This window comes from Heloderma suspectum, chromosome 15 (genome assembly GCF_057233095.1).
Source record: "Heloderma suspectum isolate Gila_16-S chromosome 15, 16-S_ref, whole genome shotgun sequence".
In the NCBI taxonomy this organism is placed as follows: Eukaryota; Metazoa; Chordata; class Lepidosauria; order Squamata; family Helodermatidae; genus Heloderma; species Heloderma suspectum.
The window spans coordinates 7,687,663-7,708,624 of NC_139472.1; the positions used below are offsets into that span (position 1 = coordinate 7,687,663).

Sequence of the window (20,962 nt, forward strand, 5' to 3'; positions counted from 1 at the left end):
CCGGGTACGGTTGCGATATTGTCCCCCCTAGCCGCCTAAACCCGAACGGTCAGGTCCCGACCGTAAAGCGCTATTATCCTTAAGCTGCAGGGGAAGAGGCATCCTCCAGGCTGGTAAGAGCCCTTTGGGCGACCTCAGAGGGTCGTGATTTGGTGTGGGGTGTATATTTTGGATAGCGAGGAGATCCTTAATTGCAACTGAGGAACTGGTGTGGGTTAGGACTATTGTAATGACGGGGCGGGGGCTCTCACTTTACAGGAAGTAGTATCAGTTCTTGTCGTTTTTAACATCATCATCATTATATTATTAATATTATATCAATAACAATAAGCTTCCTATAGGGGATGTTAGATAACTTTAATCTGTCTTCCTGTAAGAGCCTGAGAGTTAATTCAGTTCAGATGTGCTTAATTATGGTGCTGAGTGTGTGGTACTTTTTCTTGATAAGGGTAGGCTCCACCTTATATTTCATTTAATATACGCTCATTAAAATTATTTGGGAGCTCTCAGAGAGGCTTATGGGATAAGACTACAAGAACACAGACAATTCTATCCCACAAATTGCAGCCAGCACTTACAAATTCCAGCATTTAAAAAACAACAGCAGCAACACAGAAATACAGGACTGAAAGATCTGGGGGAATTGAAAGGTTTTTCACCAGGCACCTAAAGTTAAATAAAGACATGCCTCCCTAGGAACCAAGTTCCAATATGGCCTCTCAGTGCTATTGTATCTGACCCCTCGTGATGATACTTCCAGATTTTAATCAAGGGTATGGTAAGATGCTTTCCTGCCTTTTCACAAGGGGAGGAGGAAGTGTTTGTGTTGCAAGAGATTGAGGAAGTCTGTGCTTTAAAAAAATCCCATACATATAAAATCCCAAAACAGATTTAACAATGTGTATTTTAATATTAGAACATTTGTATACCACTTGTTGGCCTTATTGGCACCCAAAACAATTGTCAATAATAAAATCAAATTTATGGGTAGATCATACTCACCTCCCAGTGGTTGGTCTGGAATACGCCAGGTGCTGTCAACAGTATCAAATGATGATATCGTGTGATTCCTTGTTTCACTCCCCTCGAAGGTCATGGTGGTGGCATATGCGTGTTTTTCAGTGTCCTCTCCCCAGTTCACTGGGCGTTCCTGCTGCTGCTCTGGGCAGATAGTATCAATGGCTTCCAGCCCTTAAAACTCTCAAGGGCTTATTGGGATAGGTAGTGTCAAAAGCTTTGGATGGCTTTAAAAGTGGGTTAGACAAATTCATGGAGGATAAGGCTTTCAGTGGCTACTAGTCCTGATGGCTATCCAGTGTCAAAGGCAGTATGCAGAGGAAGTACGCCAGTTGCTGGGGGACATGGGCGGGAAGGTGCTGTTCCACTCATGTCCTGCTTGTGGGTTTCCCACCGACAGCTGGTTAGCCTCTGCTTAAACAGAATGCTGGACTAGATGGACCCTCGGTCTGATCCAGCATGGCTCTTCTTATATTCTTATGTTCTTCTTATGTTCTTATGTTGTCAGCAGGGGCCCCCTGACAAGAGTCTCCTAGACTTGCTTGTCCTCTTCACCATTATTTGTTCACCTGCCTCTCACTCTGGCCCAGACAATGGCGGTGGGGAGAAGGGGGAGCAGGAGATGCCGTGGCCTGCTTGCTCCCTGGCTCTCTGCCTATCAAGCCAGCAAGCAGGAGCAATGATGAGAAAGAGGAGGAGGAGCTAAAGCAGCTGGTGACAATGGTGATGAGAAGGTGGACTCACTGAGGGGTCCCACTGTGGGTGCATTATCCAGGGGCTCCCAAAACCTGTACCTGGCACTGTGCATCAAGTCCTCTTTCTGGCTTTCTCATCAGTGTTGGTGGTTATGGCAAAGAGAGGGCCTCGAGTCAGATGTTTTCCAAAGTCCTCTTCCATAGTCTGGCAGGTGCCCTAGCTGTGGCTCAGTGCATCTGTATGTAATTATGAAACTCTTGCTCTTATGATGGAGTCTGCCCACTTGTGAGCGAGGACTTAGTCTGTGTGGCAAAGCTGCTGTCTGGAGATGGGGGTTCCCACCCCCAAGAATGCAGAAGCTGGGACATCCCTGGGATAGGCCAGGGATGGCAGCTGACAAGAAGTTACCCAGGCAGCGGGAGCTTGTGGCATGCTTGGACTGGATTAGGTAGGCCCAAAGACCTGCTGTGGCATAAAATCAAACCTGTGCTCCAGTTGCTTCTCCAGTGTGTGGCTGCTGCTGGCTTCATGGCTCAGTAGACTGCAAGAAACCCCCCCTGCTAAGACACAGTGGGGACACATAGGTACAGCACAGTGGGGTCACATAGGTACTGATTTGGCAGTCTTCTGTCACTGTGGAACTGGTTTGCCACCACAGTGGAACCAGCATGTGTGCAGTTGTCCTGTGGATCCACAGCCATCTCCTTGGTGAGGCATTGGGTAGGTAGTTCTGAACATGCATCCTCTGCTCTATGAGGCTGGGGGTGGTAGAGTTCCAACTTCTTATCTTCCTTCTTCACCAGCCCAGTCCTGTGGGGCTGAGATGCAGACACTTAACAGGGGAAGGTTTTCCTGGCACAGCAATCTTGGGGTGGGGGGAAGCTTCATTTTCTTAAATCCTGTGGGTTGAGTTGCTGTTAGAGACACAGAGGTGGGCTAGTGAAAAGGTTGGCAACCCTGGCATGTGGCAACAGTGGGTATGCATCAGTGAGTGATTGAATAGCAACCTTATCTTTTTGGGGGGGCGGGTAGGGCTCTTGTGCCTTTAACAGTTGCCCGAGAGGGAAACCATCAAACGACTGGGGGTTGAGGGGAAGGGGGAATTGTGAAATGAATTTTATTGTGAAATGAATGTGAGGTGTGATAAAACTGAAGAGACGGGATCAGAAAGTAGTGTGCTAGGAAAAAGTTAGCTCCTCATCAGTTGTTGATCACTGGATAGTTATTTACAAGGTTTTAAAAAAAAAAACACCACCGGATCTATTACTAGTCTTTTCTATAGCATTCTCATCAATTTTTCAAAAGAATTCTTACCTTATCCTTATAACAACCCTGTGAGGTGGGGTTAAACTGGAAGGGGGCAGCTGGCCCAGTCTCTGGGTAAACTTGCAGGCTGAGTCAGGATTTGAAGGGGGTCGTTCCTACGCCCCACTCTCACTCTATTCCAACACTGGCCCACGATCAGCTAAAAATGCCTGAACTGAATGACAAACGCTACAATCCTAAGGGAAAAGCAATATGTTTTCAAGTTTTAAGAAGTGGAGATATTCTGCACCTTCGTGTCACATCTGTTTTCTTTTGTACAACGTGTAAACGTGCACATTTGTCCACAGTGCCTGTCTTCTCTACAACAGCCATCCCAACCTGGTGCCCTCCAAAAGTTCTGGACTACAACTCCAAGAATTCCTGACCATTGACCATTCTTTATTATTATTTCTTCTCCTTCTCCTTTATTTTTTATTTTTATTTATTGCATTTCTATACCGTCCCATAACCAAAGCTCTCTGGGCAGTTTACAGAAATTAAAACATTAAATACAATATACAAAGTGTAAAAGCCATTTACATCAAAAAGCACAGACCATATACACAAACAACATATGACTAAGAACAACTTTGCACTGTCAGTCATAACTACAGACACATTCAGGACCAATTAAAACTCATCATGTGCTGCCAAATGCCTGGGAAAAGAGAGAGGTCTTAACCTGGTGCCAAAAAGATAATGTTGGTGCCAGGTGGACCTCATCAGGGAGCTTGTTCCACAGATGGGGGGCCATCACTGAGAAGGCCCTCTCCCTCGTTGCCGCCTTCCAAGCTTCCCTTGGAGGAGGCACTCTGAGGAGGACTGTAGATGTTGAACGTAGCGTATGGTTTTACTGCATTTTTATCCTGCTTTTCAGATCATTATTATCTCCCAAAGTGGCTCACATCCAGAAAAAAGAGAAGCAAGCCCTGTCATCTGGCATGCAAGCTAAAATAACAAGACACACAAGGGAAGGGGAGTGGAGGGAAAAGGATGAGGACAGAGAGCTATTTTTCAGGTTCCATCAGCCCCAGGCAGCATGGACGATGCTCAGGAATCCTGAAAATTGTCATTCCAACATCTGGAGGGCATCAGGTTGAGGAAGAGCGGCTCATATGATGAAGGCATCTGTTTGTGCAGCAAACTACGCTGTGCCCCCTTCCCCTGCAGGCTGCTATCTGGAGACTAGAGACCGCCCAAACAAGACAGAATGTTGCTATTTTGACATAGAACCAGAGATCAAAGAGGTGTACCAAACGATGCCTGGCCTGGAGAAAGTGGATAGGGAGACATTTTTCTTCCTCTCTCCTAATACTAGAACCCAGTGGGGTCATCTCATACAGCTGAATGGTGGGAGATTCAGGACAGATAAAAGGAAGGATTTCTTCACACAGCGATAGTTAAATTCTGGAACTCACTACCACAAGATGTAGAGATGGCTGCCAATGTGGATGGCTTTAAAGGGGGATTGGACACATTCCCCAAGGAGAAGGCTAGCAATGGTTACTAGTCCTGATGGCTATATGCTGCCTCCAGCGTTGGAAGCAGTATAGTGGGGAACACAAGCAGGAAGGCGCTGTTGCCCTCATGTCCTGCTTGTGGATTTCCTGTGGGCAGCTGGTTAGCCACTGTGTGAATAGAATACTCGATGAGATGGATCCTTGGCCTGATCCAGCAGGGCTCTTCTTATGTTCTTAGAGATGGCGAGAAGGGAATGTTAGACTACATGTAAACAGCTGCTTGTCCTTGCAGCCTGAAAAAGCCATCTGAAGTTCTGTTTGGGATGGGGAGAGGCACTGTCCAAAATATCCCCCTTTAATGGATAGAGGAGCAGTTGGCCCCTCGAGGTGAAACTGTTCCGTTCCCCCAACTTTGAAACTGGAGCTTCAAGCATCACAAACAGGTCTCTGCTCCTTCTGTCTCTGGTTCCCTGCCGGTTCCCATAGCAACCGTCTCCCAGTCGATTTGCTCTGCAAGGCCTTGCAGTTCAAACCACACCGAGACACACCGGCACATGCACAAAGACACATGCAGCACCGAATGCTGTTTTTGTGCCCTCCAAAAACCGAGTTTGCAGGGTTTTTTTTAATGTGGGTGGTGGAATCCTGTCCCTCAAACCCCCACTTAGCCTTTAAAGAACCCCCTCCCTTTTCAACACACAACACTATCTAATGTTGGTACATATGAATAGTTAAAGACCCTGGCTATGAATATCTCCCGTTCTTGAAAGCCTTCCCTGCTGTGGCCACTGCAGAGCTCAGTCACGTTTTCTCCATGGCAGAGAGAGAAGAATGTGCGGTTGGTTTAGCGGGACGCCCGTAGTGGGCAGGGATAGCAGGCAAGGATGTTGCTGAAAGGCTCTGTGAACCCGGTGTCCAGCGCGTTTGAGGCTCAGACATGCCACAGGCAGCCGCATTCAGAGACCGGCTCATAACAGATCCCGGTCTTCGTCTCCTTGTTTAATATCAGGCCAGGGGAAATCATGTTGGCGAACCAGAAAAGCCCCAGGAAAAAGAAAAAGGCTTGAAGAAACAAAAAAATAAAGGAAAAGAGTGTCACTAGAGGAATAGCGTGGATTGTCCTGTTCAAGTGCAAAATCTCATGCATTGCGGAACATCTGGCATTCTAAAATCTCTGCTTTTTTAAAAAAAGCTTCTAGTCCTCGTGATAGTGAAGGAAATCCACTCCTGAATTAAATACATAAAAATATAGTGTAAATAGCTTCAACTGGAAGGGGGGCTGACAGTTATCAGGAGATTGCAGCAGGTGTGGAGGGGAGATTTAGCCCTTTTGTCCTGAGTAAAATCCCTCATCTATCGCTGGCATTTGCTTTGATGCTGGGGGAAATGTCCCATTGCCGCCACTGCTGCTGCTAGTTAAGTTTTTAAAAGTTGCGAATTAATGCGCTGTATTAAGTTTGGCTCTAACATGCATCCCCTATTGGTTTCTATAGGGCAGCCTTCCCCAACTTGGCTCCCTCCAGATGTGTTGGGACTACATTTCCAGTCATCCACAACCATTTGCCCTGCTGACTGGGGATAATGGGAGTTGTAGTCCCACACATCTGGACAGTGCCGGATTTAGGGAAGGCTGCCCTGTTGATTTCTGTTGTATTGGGACTACAATTCCCATAATTCCTGACCATTGGCTGGGCTGGCTGAGGCTGATGGGAGTTGTAGTCCCACACATCTGGAGGGAACCAGGTTGTTGTAGGGTTTACGGTCAAACAAAACTGGGGAACATCTGAAATAACCCAGTGGAATGACGAGAGCAAGTCTCAGGAATTTGAAAAGAATATATAGTTTTATTCCTTGAAGTGCTGGGCCTACTTCAAGGAATAAAACTAGATTTATTTTTTCAACATCCTGAGACTTGGCCATTGAGACTTCATTCTGTTGAGCTGTAGGGCTTACCCATGACTAACCCTGGGTGGATTGTGTAAAAAATTCCCTAAAATTAATCCCTTCTCTCATCTTAAATGTGAGAAGTGTGCTCAAGAATGCAGTTCTAGGGCTCACCTATTTTGCAGCCTCCCTCCGCTTTGTCTGTTCTACTCCTAGGAGGATGGGTGGGGTGACAGCTCCCTTCCTCTGGGGCATTTCCCACCGTCCCAGTGATGTGCCGGATTGGGCGCACAGGTGGGATCTGCTTGGACATGACCTAAGTTTTGCCACAGGCTCATTGCCCGGACTAGCGCACTGCCAGACTTTAATGCAAAAAAGAATTGTGATACATACCAGCAGATACTATACTGCTCGCTGACAGAGTCACCGACAGATAATACAGCTCAGGAGTCGTTCTGGCCTGTCAGAGACACGCATTTTATGGTGTATAAGGGTGTTTTAAAAGGTAGGCACAGACAACGCTGGGTCAAATCTCCAAAGCTGGCAGGGTGGGGCAGGGATTCCACACACTGCTTAGCTTGATGCCCCTCATCACGCAGAGGAAAAGCAGAATTATGCAAAATAAGCCCCCATATGCAAATCAGCCTCACGTGCACCATTAGGTTGTGGAGCTTAGCTTACCCTGGAACCAAGTTTGGATCCCTTTGGGTTAGAGTTCAGATTTTCTTGTTATTTTTTATGGCATATGTAGGGACGTCTGGTCATGGACAACCATTGGTGGCCCTCCAGATATTTTGGCCTACCACTCCCATTATCCCTCCCCATTGACCCTGCTGGCTAGGGCTGATGGGAGTTGTAGGCCTAATCTACCTCACAGGACTGTTGTGAGAACAAATGAATTAAAACCTGCAGAGCAGGGGTGGGCAACTTGCGATCCTCTAGATGTTTGGGCCTGTAATTCCCATGATCCCTCCCCACTGCCCCTGCTAGGGCTGATGGGACTTGTAGGCCCCAAGCCTCTCCTTGTTCAGCTACCCTGGGTGCTCATTTAGGAGTGGCTAAATATAGCGGGGGCAGGGCTCTACCCACACATTGTGTCGCTGAGGCTGTCCAGGCAGTCGTGCAAGCGCCTTCTGCAAAGGACGTGACTCCAAAGGCGGCAGAGATGATCCGTAGCTCCCATGGGACGGGCTCCATCATGACCAGCAGCAAAGCCAACCCTGAGGACACGGCAAGGGGAGAGTTAGGGCCTGCCGAAGAGCATTTGGCACACGTTCGAGACGCAGCCATCGCATGCACGCACAAGGCTCTGTTTAAAGAAACAGAGGCTGAGTTTTCACCTTCAACCTGCTGCCCTCCTGAAGTTTTAGCCTACAGCTCCCATCAGCCTGAGCTAACAGAGCCAGTGGTGAGGGATCAGGGGCGCTGTCAGCCAAAACATCTGGAGGGCCACAAGTTGCTCACCCCTGTCCTACAGAAATCCTGAGCACCGGCTATTACGGCTAAGAGCTGGAAACAGACTTCTCTAAAACCATCCCCCCCAAATACACCCTAGTTGCCATCCGACATCTTGTGGCACGACAGCCCATGGGTTAAACATGGTGTCGTGCGCAAGCGGGAGAGAGCGGGCGCACTTGCTTACAGCACGCCCGCCACTTCCGCTTTTACTCAGCAGCCCACGAGTGGCTCCTTCGTGGGTTGCTGAGTGTGTTGTCCAAAACTGGAGTGCTGGGTAGTTCTGGGGCTAAAGAACCCAGTAGTTAACGATGGTTTGTTGTTCCTTTAGGCATGCGCCGCAGTGCGCAGAGCGACCCATGACTCCTGCTCAAAATAATACAGCCCCTTAAACTGCATCCTTGGCAGAAGCGTCCCCCCACCCCCAGTCTGTGGATAAGTGATCTTTCTGGCATATCACTTGGCTCGCAGGATGGTGGCAGTGGAGAAGAACAGCTGCAGCAACACACCCATGGCAAAGAAAGTAAAGACGATGCTTCCAACCAGATTGTAGAGAAGGGGCTGGCCACAATAGTGAGATGATTTAGGCCTGAAAAACAAGGTTGAGAAGATGGAGACCACTGTGTGTTTTGCAACAAACGTTCTGAATTCATAAGTTCTTCAAAGATAGCCTGTGGTATACATCCATTTGACACTTCGTATCACAGTTTTGCAGAGTTGTTTCAACTCTTTGCCAGGGAAATCTGAATTCTGCTACCTGTGTGAATTATGCATATTTGCATATATTTGCCTGTCATTTGCATCATTTATGCTAGTTCCCCACAGTGAAGCTCTGCCCCTGTCCTCATTGGGAAAACCTGCTCTGTCTCCTTTACAGCTTCTGAACTGTTGCCTGCTCATTTTCACAGCTGCCTTTGCTAGTTTAAGGGCTAGAAACTTGCTTCTTCCTTTTTAAGCTGTGGATTTTCCGACTGCTAAATTCTGGGCCCGCTGCCAGTTTCTGTACACTACAGTCTACCAGGCATGCTGATCAGTTAGTAACACAGGAAGCTGCCAGAAGTCAGAGTATTTGTCCATCAGGCCTGGTACTGACTACTCTGATTGGCAGTGGCTTTCCAGAGTCCCAGGAAAAGAAGGTTCATTTCCATCACCTGCTACCTAATCCTTTTTTAACCAAAGATGCTGGGTGATGGAAGTCGTGACCATCAGCCTGAGGAGCTACAGAAACAGATGCTTCCTAAACCTTTAGTTTATCCAGCGGAGGCTGGGGGCTGTGATGTCAGTGAGGTGGTGAAACTGCTCTGGGTTTCAGTCAGAACCCTAAAGGAGCGATTCAAGGTGCTTCACAATCCAAAATAGGTTCAGCACCTTGGACAGCTCCTTTAGAGGTCTGGTTGCTTGTGACTGAAACCCAGAATGGGTTCACGGCCTCACTGAAATCGGAACTACCCCTCCATGTCTCTCCATGTTTTCTCTCCATGTTTTCTCTCCATGTCTGTTTTTCAAGACGCTTTTTGACTGGCGATGCCAGAGATTGAACATGGTCCATCTGCATCAGACTTCCTCACCCTGGTGCCCTCCAGAGTGTTGGACTACAAGCTGCTAACTGAGGATGATGGCAGTTGTAGTCCAATACCTTAGGAAGGCACCTGGCCGGGGAAGGCTGATCTGCCAGAAAGGACTGTTTCGTACTGTTGAACTAGAGAACTCGGGGCTTGTTGATCAATTACTGAAGCTGTCAATATAACCTAAAATAAACTATCATCACCCGCAGCGTTCCACTGAATTTTCAGCCCTTCCGGTTTGGAGTTGGAACCCTCAGACCTTCAGGGGGGGAAAACCCCAAGAAAACAGCCGCTAGTCTCCTTGTCAACAGAGACCTTTAAAAAGCCCCAATCCAAAACCAATCCAAACATATTAATGGGTCAGACCGCGAGTTCACTCTTCTCAAGAACATTTCGGGATATTCCAGTTGGCTCTCCCCATGTTATAGAAGGTACGCAAGCATGTAACATGGGGTGTGTGTGCAGAACCTCATGCTTGGGGGCCAAATCTGGCCCGCTGGAGTTCCCCAAATGGCTAGACCCCTTTCCCCTAACTACTAACTATTTGGTCGTTTCCCAGCTTTTATGCAGTTTCCTCCCCATTCTAAAAGGTGGGAATGCCTCTCCGAAGGCTGAGTTGCTGGCAGTTAGGGCTTTGAGCTAAAATATGCTGGTGTTTTTGGTAATTTCAGTCCACCCCTTTTGCCTTCAGCCCCACCCACCACTGGAACGCGGCCCCCAAGAGCTTCTCTGAAATGGAATGTGGCCCTCAGGTGGAAAGAGGTTCCGCACCCCTAATGTAAAGCAGGGAATGCATAAGAAACCGCTTCTTACCTCAACAGAACATACAGTTGGAGGAGGGCTGCGGCAGTTCCAAGAGCAAAGATAACAAGCTGGCTGGAGGAAGTGAGGTGGGGCGACAGGAAAACACAGTACCAAGCAATCCTATTATTATTTGGAAAAACATACCACTGTTTTGCATAGATGCAGCAGCTAGTTAAAAACATTAAGGGTGCAGCCTGATGCATTTCTGGACAGAAAAACGTCCTGCAGTTCCCATCATGCCGCAGCCAAGCGTGCCAAGACCAGATAAAACAACTGAGGGTGCAATCTTATGCATATTTAGACAGAAAAAAGTCCTACAACTCCCAGCATTCCCACAGGGGGATTTTTTCTGTCTAAACACACATAGGATTGTGACCTAAGGCAGCATATAAATGTTAATAATAAAAGCTGGGCCTTGTAGGATTTTTTTTTTCTGTCTAAACACGCATAGGATTGCACCCTAATTGGTGGATCTTTTTCTTGCAATATGGACAGAGGGCCTTTATGGAGAGAATGTATCCACAGGACAGTTCCCCCAGAACACAGTTTTAAAAAACACTGATGTATGCCCTAGTTTGTACTTGCAGTACATGGTAGAATCCCAGTGTGATAAGAAGGGACTCTGGCACTTCAGACTGTAAATGTGGATGCCTTTAAATAAAAATCTCCCTGCAAGTAGAGAACAAGCACATCCAGAAGAAAGGTTCTTGCCCAAACAGCTCCTTCCATGCTAGTTTCCTACTTGCAGGGATTTGTTTGTGTCTGGAGGCTGAAGTCCGTTCAACCATCTGCAAGCAGAAATGGCATATCACCTCACAACTCCGCTACCTTATCCTGCTGTGCATGTAGGCCAGGATTAACCCAAGTGCGGATTACGGAATGAAGTTCTTAGAGATAAAGTGTGTGTGGATGGGGGGAGGACAGGGTGGGAATCCTAGAGTGTTACACAGTTCCATATTTCCAGTTCCCAATTGAAACTGCTGCAACGCAGGACAGGAGCTTGATGCAAATTCAGTTGGCAGGCTGCCCTAACCACCCACCATGTCTGTAAGGCAGGGGTGCACAACCTCAGTCCCAGCGGCCAAATCTGGCCTGCCTGGCCCCACCCCTTTGACCTTCTGCTCTGCCCACCACTAGAATGGAGCCTCGAGAGCTTCCCTGAAATGGAATTTGGCCCTTGGGCTGAAAGAGGTTCAACACCCCTGCTGTAAGTCCCTGCGGTTACCACAGTTACCTTCACTTGGCCCTGTTCATTGGCTGACTTGCAGGACTAAAGTCCCAACTGGTCTGCGACTCTGGCTTAAGAAGCCAGAGCTGGACCTCCCAGGGCTTGCAGAAGGGTGGCAATGAGGAGGAACAAGTAAGGTGCAGGCAGGAGGGTTGCGCTCAAGACACAGGTGCTTACAGTCTGAATCGGTGCCGTTTCAGTATCCACCTGCTGAAGTGGTAAGCGGCGTGAGCCAGGCAGAAATGAATCATGGCCGCTCACTCAGAACCTGGGCAGACAGAAAGAGCAGCATCTTAGGACTGGGTGGTTAAACGCAAGACCAAAAACCTAGCTGTCCGGTTTTTTGATGGGTAAAGGTTGCAGCTCAACAGCAGAGCCCCTGCTTTGCATGCAGAAAGTCCTAGGTTCGATCCCCAGCCTCTCCAGGTATGGCTGGGAAAGAATCCTGTCTGAAACCCTGGAGAACCGCCGCCAGTCATTGTGGCCCAGGGTTGGGGCCATCTTTTGGGTGGGAGAGCCCACAGGAGGGCCTACCCATGGTGGGCCAAGTGACATTAGTGGGAGTTAAGTAAGTCCCCCTGCCCACTAAATAAGGGGATTCCCCCTAAGTAAAGGGAATCCCCTGACCAAGAATTCCTCTCCCCACCTCCTCCCTAAGCCACAGGCAGCTTCCAGGAGGTGGAACTTGGGGAGAGGAGGGGGCAGTGCCCTGGAGGCGCCGGACAGAGAACTTATGCAGCTGATGGGAGTTGCAGTCCAACCCCGCGTTCCCTATCCCTGTCCAACACAAACAACCCTTCTGATTTGCAGGAGCACAATGGCATATAGCTAATATTTAACCATTCTGGCATATTTAACACAAAGAGGGTTCCTGAGCATGCGAGGAATGCACGTCTTCCTTGTGCGGCTGAGTCACTCCCACCTCCCCCTCAGTGGCATGTATCTACTATTTAACAATACAGGGCATATTTAAGACAAACAGGGTTCCTGAGCTTGTGAAGAGCGCGTGTCTCCTTTGAGCACCTAAGCCACACGCACCCTTCCTCCCCGTGGCTTATATCTAATAGTTCACAATACAGGACGTACTTCAGACAAACAGGGTTCCTGAGCTTGTGAAGAGCGCGTGTCTCCTTTGAGCACCTAAGCCACACGCACCCTTCCTCCCCATGGCTTATATCTAATAGTTCACAATACAGGACGTACTTCAGACAAACAGGGTTCCTGAGCTTGTGAAGAGCGCGTGTCTCCTTTGAGCACCTAAGCCACACGCACCCTTCCTCCCCATGGCTTATATCTAATAGTTCACAATACAGGACGTACTTCAGACAAACAGGGTTCCTGAGCTTGTGAAGAGCGCGTGTCTCCTTTGAGCACCTAAGCCACACGCACCCTTCCTCCCCGTGGCTTATATCTAATAGTTCACAATACAGGACGTGCTTCAGACAGACGGGGTCCCTGAGCGCGCAAGGAGCGCAGGCCTCCCTCGCACAGCGAAGTCTCCCCCTTCCCGCTCCCATGCATGTGTATCGCAGCGTCCCCCCAGCTGGGGCCCCCCAGACGTGTTGGGGCTACAGCACCCCCAGCATCGGAGACTGGGCATATGCCCACACCCCTGGAGGGCCCCGGCTGGGCGAAGGGCTGCAACGCCGCACCGACGGCCGGCCCCGGCCCCCGTTCGGCATCCTCACCCGGCGCTCCGCCGGGCCGGGCGGCGTCCAGCCCCGGCGCGGGGCCGCTCCGCGCCGCCCCCTTCCCTTCCTCCTGCTGCGGCAGCAGACGGGCCGCCTTCCACGCTGGCCGCCGAACCGGGGCCGTGGCCGGGCAGGCCCGCGCAGGCCCGCACGCACGAGGGCCCGTCCGCGAGAGAGACCCGCCTCGGGGGCCCTCGCCAGGGCGGGCGGCGCTCCTCGTCCTGCGCCCGCAACGCCCGGTGCTCTCCGGCGGGGCGCGGGAATGGCACCGCGTGGCTCGCCCGTTTGGCGTTATGAGCCACTCGCGAAGGCGAACGCACGCCGAGCCGGCCCTCGGGAGAGCGGTGCCCCGGGCCCCGCTCGGCCCTGAAGCTCGCTGCGGGGCTCGGGGCCAGTCGGTCACCAGCCCTCGGCCTCGCCGGCCTCGCGGGGTTGTTGCGAGGATGAAATGGAGGGGGTCATGTGAGCCGCCTTGGGCTCCTTGCAAGAGGAAAAAGTGGCGGGATACGAACGCAACCATCATGGCAGTCATGATCATGAGGATTGTTGCGTTTATATCCCACCTCTTTTCTTCTTGCAAGGAGCCCAAGGCGGCTGACACGGTGCTCTCCCTCTCCCTTTTATCGCCATCGTCAACATTAGTATTATTATTATTATTACATCTAGTGCTCCAATTGTGGGGAAAGCTAGGAGGGATTTAAGAAAATCCACAGGTCCCGCTCCCTGCCTCCCTCCTCCAATTTTAGCCAAATGGTTAGGGGGGACAAGGGTCCATACCTTTCTAATAACAGTAGGTAACGGGGCAAAACTCCTTCCAGCCCACCTGGAACTCATGCACCGGCTGTTTATTAAAAATATTGCTTTCCTAGCTTTGTAGTTCATTTGTAGTATTCAGGCCAGATACACACGCACACGCATGCACTATAACTACCAATCTATTATCGATCGGTCTACCTACCTACCTATTTCACATAATAACATCCAGCTGAAATTAAACTGTAAGCAAAAACAAAAAGAGCGGGTGAAAACAAAGCAAAGCAGATAAAAGTAATCTAAAAAGACAGGAGGGTCCATCTCCCTTTGCTCAAAGAAGCAAAAAAACACAATTTGCTTAAAAAAAAAAAAAATTCTGCATGGGAGGGGGAGCTGAATTCCTGTACATATTGTGCATTTTGAACATATTTACATAATTTCTCATACTTTTTGCCTGTTTCTGAAATTGTATTTTGCATAATTTATTCTGCTTTTGCTAGAGGGCAGGCACATCCACCATAGGGAACCGTGTCCTATGTCAATTTCTTAGATTTCGTTTTGTGTACCAGCACAACATAACAATTTATTTATCCTCTTGTGTTCTTTTACTTATTTATTTAAAGCATTTGTACCCTGCTCCTCAGCCAGAGAACGGCTCCTGGACCAGCTTACGTACCATCTAAAAAGACACGACACAACCATCAATAAAGACAAGACCACCCCTGCCCCGCAGGCTTATAGTCTAAAAAAACATGACACAAAAGGAAAAAAGGATGGGGAGGGAAGAGGAAAAACACAGGCGGTCTTTCAGCAGGGGATGGTTTGCAACATTTGGAACAGAAAATAACCTTTCCTCCCCTTCTTTTTCATCACCCGCCCCCCCTTTCCAGGATGTGGTTGTTGTGACCCAGTTCTCCCTCTGCATCTGTGGCTACAACAAAGGCCTATGGAGAATTCAGACAGCAGGACTGAGGTGGTTCTTCTGGCTTGTGGGTCTTTCAATCCAATCACCAACATGCATCTCCGGCTCTTCGAACTGGCGAGGGATTACTTGCATGAAACAGGTAAAACTGACCACGGTTTGGAGGAGAAAAGCTGAAACCCCACTTTGACCAATTCAAATATGGCAGGGCTGAAGAGCCCTGTTGTTGGACGACAAGCCCCATCATCCCTGGCCATTGGCTGTTCTGGCTGGGGCTGATGGGAGTTGGGGCCCAACCCCATCTGGAGCTCTGCCAGCACGACACTCCTGAAATACGGAGACCAGGCAGAGGCGATGCTTGGCAAAAGAACATATATTTAGAAGAGACATGTTACCCCATTTATTGTAACGAGGATGTTTTCTTGTTTGAAGTGGCCCAAGTTTAGCGGCTAATTTTGTAGAATATCGTAGGTAACTCGGAAGCATTTGCTTGTCTCTGTCTTCTTTGGTTTGTATGATTTTTGTAATTTCTTACGCTGCTTTTCACGATTTTTATCACACTTACAGTGCAGTCCTATGCATGTTCAGACAGAAAAATATCCTACAGCTCCCTGCTTACTCTTCTGTCTTTTTTTCTGTCTAAATGTGCACAGCATGGCACCCTTAGTAATAATAAATAGCAATAATAATAATTAATAGGGACAAGGAAGAGCAACAGTCTTTGATAGCTCCAGCAAACATCTGGAGGTTTGGGAAAGGCTGCTCTAACCAGCCTCTCTGTTTGTGTTATGCACAGGGAAGTACAAAGTGGTGAAAGGGATCATTTCGCCTGTGGGGGATGCCTACATGAAGAAAGGCCTGATCAGCGCCAGTCACCGGGTGGCCATGGCGAGGTTGGCCACCGAAAGCTCCGACTGGGTGGAAGTGGATGACTGGGAGAGCAGACAGAAGGAGTGGCAGGAGACCATCAAAGTTCTCAGGTGTTGGCAGGACTGGGCGTCTTCTACTGCCATTGTGCAGACATAATCAATAAAAGAGGACAGTCCCTGCCCGCAGGCTTACAATCTAAAACAGACACGACACACAAGGAAAGAGGGACAGGGATGGAAGGGGGGCAGAATAGATAGTCAACAGGGCTGGGAGAATGAGATGGCCATGCTGCTTCTCTCGTCTCCCAGGGTGGTGGTGGGGGCGATCCAACTAGAGGAGGCCCTGATGTTCCCTTGACTTATTTATTTATTTTATTTATTTACAATATTTGTATACCGCTCTATATCTAAAACATTTCAGAGCGGTGAACACAAAAGATTGCTCCTGTCTCCTTCGTTCCTTCTTCTTTCCCACCAAGCACTTGATGTCAGTTTCTCCCTGGCGGGTGGGGAGTGCAGTTGTCTCGGCTGCGCAATGCATCTTTCTAACCTTCTCAGCAATGACGCAAGTGAAGTCTCAAGCCACTCGCAATGGGACTTACTTCTGAGTAGACATGGATAGGGTTGTCCTGGAAGCCAGCAATCCTATGCACACTTACTCGGGAGTAAGCCCCATTGAATAAGCACCTACCGGCCTGTCTGGTTGCTGCACTTCTCAGGAGATACCTTCCTGGTGGCAGCCAGGACTTCAGAGGTCCGGTCCATGATGGCTCCAAGATAGAGCCTTTAGTACTGTAGTGCCCACTCCCTAGAATGCCCCACCATGACAAATTAAGATAGGTGCCGACCCTTCTGGGGTTTTCAGAACCTATGGAAAATCTACTTTTTCCAACAAGCGTTTCAAAGAAGGACATTCTACCTTCTGTGAACAGTATTAATATACAGAATTGAATTATGTTCTTACACAGCAATCTTCCCTGGATGTGGTGCTTTCCAGATGTTTCGGCAGTGGTAGCTCCGATATCAGTGGGGGTGGTGAATCTGCTCCAGGTTTCAGTCAGAACTCTAAAGGAGCTATCCATGATCCGGAAGCACCTTGGATAGCTCCTTTAGAGTTCTGACTGAAATCCAGAGTGGATTCACTGTTCCACTGACATTGGAGCCACCAGCCTCCACTATGTTTTGGACAACAACTCCCACCATTCCTGACCATTGGCCATGCTGGCTGGGGCTGATGGTAGTTGAAGTCCCAAACAACTGGAGGACACCAGGTTGGGGAAGGCTATTACACTGTATTGTTTTGTGCATTGCTTAGAAGTTTCTATTAATGGAAGGCATTCATAAATATCATTAAATATTTTTTTAAGGTAAGTAGACATGCATAGGTTTGCACTGTGAGCCTGCCATCCTAAACACACACTTATTGGAGAGGAAAGTGGGACTTATCTCTGAGCAGACACACTTGGGATTGCTACACAAATAGGCCAGAAAGCCCTGTCGCCAGTTTATCCATTTGTTTGCTGAAGGGGCAAGCAATCTGGGGCCTGCCAGATGTTTGGAATTCCCACAATCCCATTGGCTGGGCTGGCGGGAGTTGAAGTCCAAAATGTCTAGAGGGTTGCCTACCTCTGGTTAACTAGGTTTCTATCCTGCTTACATTGCCATAAAAACATAGTATATAGTGCTCTTTTCTTCTGACCACCAATCATTTGGTAGTTTCCCAGCTGTTGTTCAGCTGGGAACAACAATTGTTTTTCTCAATTCTAAAAGGTTGAAATGCCCCTCCTAAAGTTTAGTTACTGGCTGCAAGAGGTTTAAGCCAAAGTATGTGGTTGCTTTGGCCCCACCCCTTTCACCCTTGGCCACGCCCCCTTTGCATTCAGCAAAGGAACGCAACCGCTGAGAGCTTCTCCAAAATGGCATTCAGCCCTTAGCCTGAAAGGAATTCATCACCTAGATTGTAAGGGTCTTGGGGCAGGGACCTCTCCTCCCACACTTTCTAAAGCCTTATGAGCTCAGATGGCACTATCTCAAAAACAGATCACAGCTGGAAGACGATTTTAAGTTCTCAGAAAGAGGGTCCTCGTGGCCCTCTCTAACCCCCTCTTTTTTGTTTGGTTTTTAAAAATGGATTTGTACTTTAGATATCACCAGCAGAAGCTGAAGCGTTCATGTTCCACTAACAGCTTTGACGGTGTCGCTCCTCCAAACAAAGCAGGACGGAAAAGGAGAAGGGAAACTGGCGGCCAGCTCCCTGTTGGAAGGAATCAGCCCCAAACAAAAGGTTAATTTTATATCGCCATTTCAGAATCATAGAGTTCTAATGAATCTCGGAGCTCATCTAGTCCAGCCCCGTGTTCAGTGCAGGCTCTGCACAGCAGGGTGCAGCTATGGCACCCTGACAGATGGTCATCAAGCCTCCAGTGGAGGAGAACCCACCACATCCGGAAATAGTCTGTTCCACTGCTGAACAATTCTCACTGTCAGGAAGCTTCTCCTCACGTTTAGCCAAAATCTGCTTCCCTGACATTTCCACCCATTGTTTCTAGCCCTGCCCTCTGGAGCAACAGAGAACAAGTTGACTCCACCTTCTGCATGGCACCCTTAAAATAGCAGTGGGTAACCTCAGGCCTGGGGGTGTAAATCCAGCCCTCTGGAATTCCCCAGAAGCCCCTTTCTCCCAACCACCCATTGTTTTGTGGCTTCCCGGCTGTTGTGCAGGTCTTTCCCCATTCTAAAATGCCTCTCCAAAGGCTTTGTTACTGGCAGAAAGAGATTCAGTCTAAAATAGGCTGGTATTTTTTTGGCCCCACCCTTTTAGCCTTCAGCCCCGCCTACCACGGGAGTACTACAGCCCCCCGAGAGCTCCTCTGAAGTGGAAAGCAGCACTCGGGTTGAATGAAGTTCTGCACCCTGCTTTAAGATATTTGAAGACCACATCCAGGTCTCCCCATAATCTTCTCCAGGCTTGAACGTACAGTGAAATAGAAATGGGGTTTCCCCCTTTGTTTCCAGGTAGTGGCTTTTTTTTTTTTTTGAATAAAGGCAGGGGTAACTTCTTCAAATGTGCCAGAGCTCATCTGAAAGTGCCTTCACCAGCCAGGATACACAGACGCTTTGAAATGGGGTAAAAATCCTTTACCAACTAAATACATTATGTCCTAGAGCAGGGGTGTTGAACCTCCTTCAGCCCAAAGGCTGAATTCCATTTCAGAGAAGCTCTCGGGGGCCGCATTCCAGTGGTGGGTGGGGCCAAAGGCAAAAGGGGCAGAGCCAAACATACCATCATATTTTAGCTTAGAGCTAAAGTAACCTAAGCCTTATGAGAGGCATTTCAACCTTTTAGAATGGCCCAGCTAAGTGGGAATCTAATGGCCAGCACCCGTGATGTAATCAACCTCCCTCCCTCCTTATGTTATGCAAATCAACAAGTACTGCGAAATAAATGGTGCAGAAAGAAGAGGCAGTATTGCATAACGTATTCAGCTTGCAGAATCCAAGCTGATTCTGCTCGCAGAATCCAAGCTGATTCTGCTCACAGAATCCACCCTTTTCTGGCCGCAGAATTTGAAGTGCTTGAATGCGGAATTTCAACAGTTTTCACTGTAATGATGCACTGCTCTGGTTTTAGCTCTTAACCGGGGAAAACGTTGTTGCATCACTAGTCGGATCATTCTTCCTCCTCCATCTTTTATGGTTTGCTTTCCAGGGGTTCCCCAGCTGATGATGCTCTGTGGAACAGATGTCCTGGAATCCTTTGGGATCCCCAATCTCTGGAGGCCGGAAGACATCACGGAAATCGTGGCCAGCCACGGCATGGTGTGTATCACCCGGGTGGGGAACCACGCCCAGAAATTCATCTACGAATCAGACGTCCTCTGGCGGCACAAGGACAGCATCCTCCTGGTGGAGGAGTGGATTGCCAATGACATCTCGGCCACCAAGATCCGGAGAGCCCTGAGGAGAGGCCAAAGCGTCCGCTACCTGGTGCCCGACCCCATCCAGACCTACATCAAGCAGCACAACCTGTACACCTCCGAGAGCGAAGATCAGAATATGGGGGTTGTCCTAGCCCCTTTGCAGAGATACATGAGGAAGGCCGCCAAAAAATGAGCAGACTGCCTCTGCAGGTTGGGGGCGGGGAGAGGGAGAGGGTGGCACAGGAGAGAAGGGCTTCTCGATTTCTTCTCTCTGATAGCCTGAATCCATGGCAATGTATCCTTGTCCGAACGGTGCTTGTATCTTCCAGTCGAATGCGCCCATTTGGATGGCGACCCATGGCAGGCGGTAGAGATGCTGGGGCTAGAGCGTCTCCCCTCCTCCGTGTCATGCCCTTGACATGTCCACATGGCTGCTTTCAACTGGGGAGGACAACCTCCGGTGGCCCACAGAGGTAGTCCTTCTGGCTCCCTCCTGACTCCCTTCCCCCTTGCCAAGCTGCACCCACTGGCCTGGAAGGTACCGGAGGGTTTGCGAGGCGGTGGGGAGAGGAGGATCCTTGCTCTCTCCAGTCTCTGCCTATTCCTTTTTTAGCTCTATAAATATGTCCCTGTTATCCCAATTCCCCGCTGCTTTTTTTTTAGTATTCGGTCTGCTTTCTGGGATGCTGTAATGGACACCCAGAGAGGCCCCCGAAAAGAGCACGACATGCTACCAACGTGAGCAGGGCTTCCTGCGAGGAGCAATATCAGAATGTGACTGTTCCATAAAGCATGTGTGTTTGGAGGAGGGAAAAGAAGTCTACTGCTCCAGTGAATCCTGCCTCCTCCTTTTCCTAGTCCTCATGAATATAGAGATTCGCAGCCCAATCCTCTGCATGTTCACTTGGAAGTTGGTCCTGCTGCGTCCATCAGGGCTTACTCCCGAGCAAGGGTGCCTAGGATCGCAGCCTCAGTGCCTTACTATGATCTGAAGTGCTCAAGTTGTCTCAAGAGACGTTGCCAGTAGATATGAGCAGTCATAAGTAAGCTGTTTGCATGTGAGAGACCAGGAGGCCACTCAAAATAATATTTTGAAATGCTGGATATTTATGTGATTAAGCCCCAGTTCTCATGGGGGTGGTCTGGGCTGTACCACTTTAGACTGCAGCTGGTAGTTGAATGCTCCTACATTTTTTATTTATTTTTATATATATATATATATATATATATATATATATATATATATTATACACACACACTTGCAGGTAGAAAGTGAGCATGTCAGGAAGACAGCTAAGCTAGAACCATTCTCCCTGACATACTAGTTCTCTAAATGCAGGGGTTTCATTAAAAAATCATTTAAATGGAGCATTCAGTCATGCAACCCTCACTT

The 20,962-nt window shown here is 48.8% G+C and overlaps 2 protein-coding genes across 3 annotated transcripts; one reads left to right on the forward strand and one right to left on the reverse strand.

The window, feature by feature from the left end:
- Positions 1–39: 39 nt before the first annotated feature.
- On the forward strand, positions 40–19,864 carry NMNAT1 (nicotinamide nucleotide adenylyltransferase 1). The gene is made up of 5 exons (XM_084821708.1): positions 40–113; positions 14,749–14,922; positions 15,577–15,760; positions 17,794–17,933; positions 19,359–19,864. Exons 2-5 carry the CDS (start codon positions 14,805–14,807, stop codon positions 19,760–19,762), a joined length of 846 nt encoding a protein of 281 aa, XP_084677834.1. The 5' UTR covers positions 40–113; positions 14,749–14,804; the 3' UTR covers positions 19,763–19,864.
- Positions 3,399–13,343, reverse strand: LOC146335271 (uncharacterized). 2 transcript variants are annotated; one of them, XM_084821714.1, is made up of 7 exons: positions 13,103–13,343; positions 11,592–11,682; positions 10,196–10,258; positions 8,327–8,406; positions 7,452–7,582; positions 6,756–6,822; positions 3,399–5,540 (listed from the first exon to the last, which is right to left on the reverse strand). In XM_084821714.1, exons 2-7 carry the CDS (start codon positions 11,663–11,665, stop codon positions 5,410–5,412), a joined length of 546 nt encoding a protein of 181 aa, XP_084677840.1. In that variant the 5' UTR covers positions 11,666–11,682; positions 13,103–13,343; the 3' UTR covers positions 3,399–5,409. The 2 variants fall into 2 exon arrangements, with proteins under 2 accessions (XP_084677840.1, XP_084677841.1); XM_084821715.1 differs by lacking the exon at positions 10,196–10,258 and having other exon boundaries at positions 13,103–13,312.
- Positions 19,865–20,962: the final 1,098 nt, after the last annotated feature.

What these genes read in the sequence shown, in the direction of transcription:
- LOC146335271 (XM_084821714.1), bottom strand. Translation starts at nt 11,665, where the DNA reads ATGATTCATTTCTGCCTGGCTCACGCCGCTTACCACTTCAGCAGGTGG. An exon ending in CTTTACTTTCTTTGCCATGG is followed by an intron (nt 7,583 to 8,326) that starts GTGTGTTGCTGC and finishes CCGTGTCCTCAG; the next exon opens with GGTTGGCTTTGCTGCTGGTC. An exon ending in CAGCCTCAGCGACACAATGT is followed by an intron (nt 6,823 to 7,451) that starts GTGGGTAGAGCC and finishes TGTCTCTGACAG; the next exon opens with GCCAGAACGACTCCTGAGCT.
- NMNAT1 (XM_084821708.1), top strand. Translation starts at nt 14,805, where the DNA reads ATGGAGAATTCAGACAGCAGGACTGAGGTGGTTCTTCTGGCTTGTGGG. An exon ending in GGATTACTTGCATGAAACAG is followed by an intron (nt 14,923 to 15,576) that starts GTAAAACTGACC and finishes TGTTATGCACAG; the next exon opens with GGAAGTACAAAGTGGTGAAA. An exon ending in GAATCAGCCCCAAACAAAAG is followed by an intron (nt 17,934 to 19,358) that starts GTTAATTTTATA and finishes TTTGCTTTCCAG; the next exon opens with GGGTTCCCCAGCTGATGATG.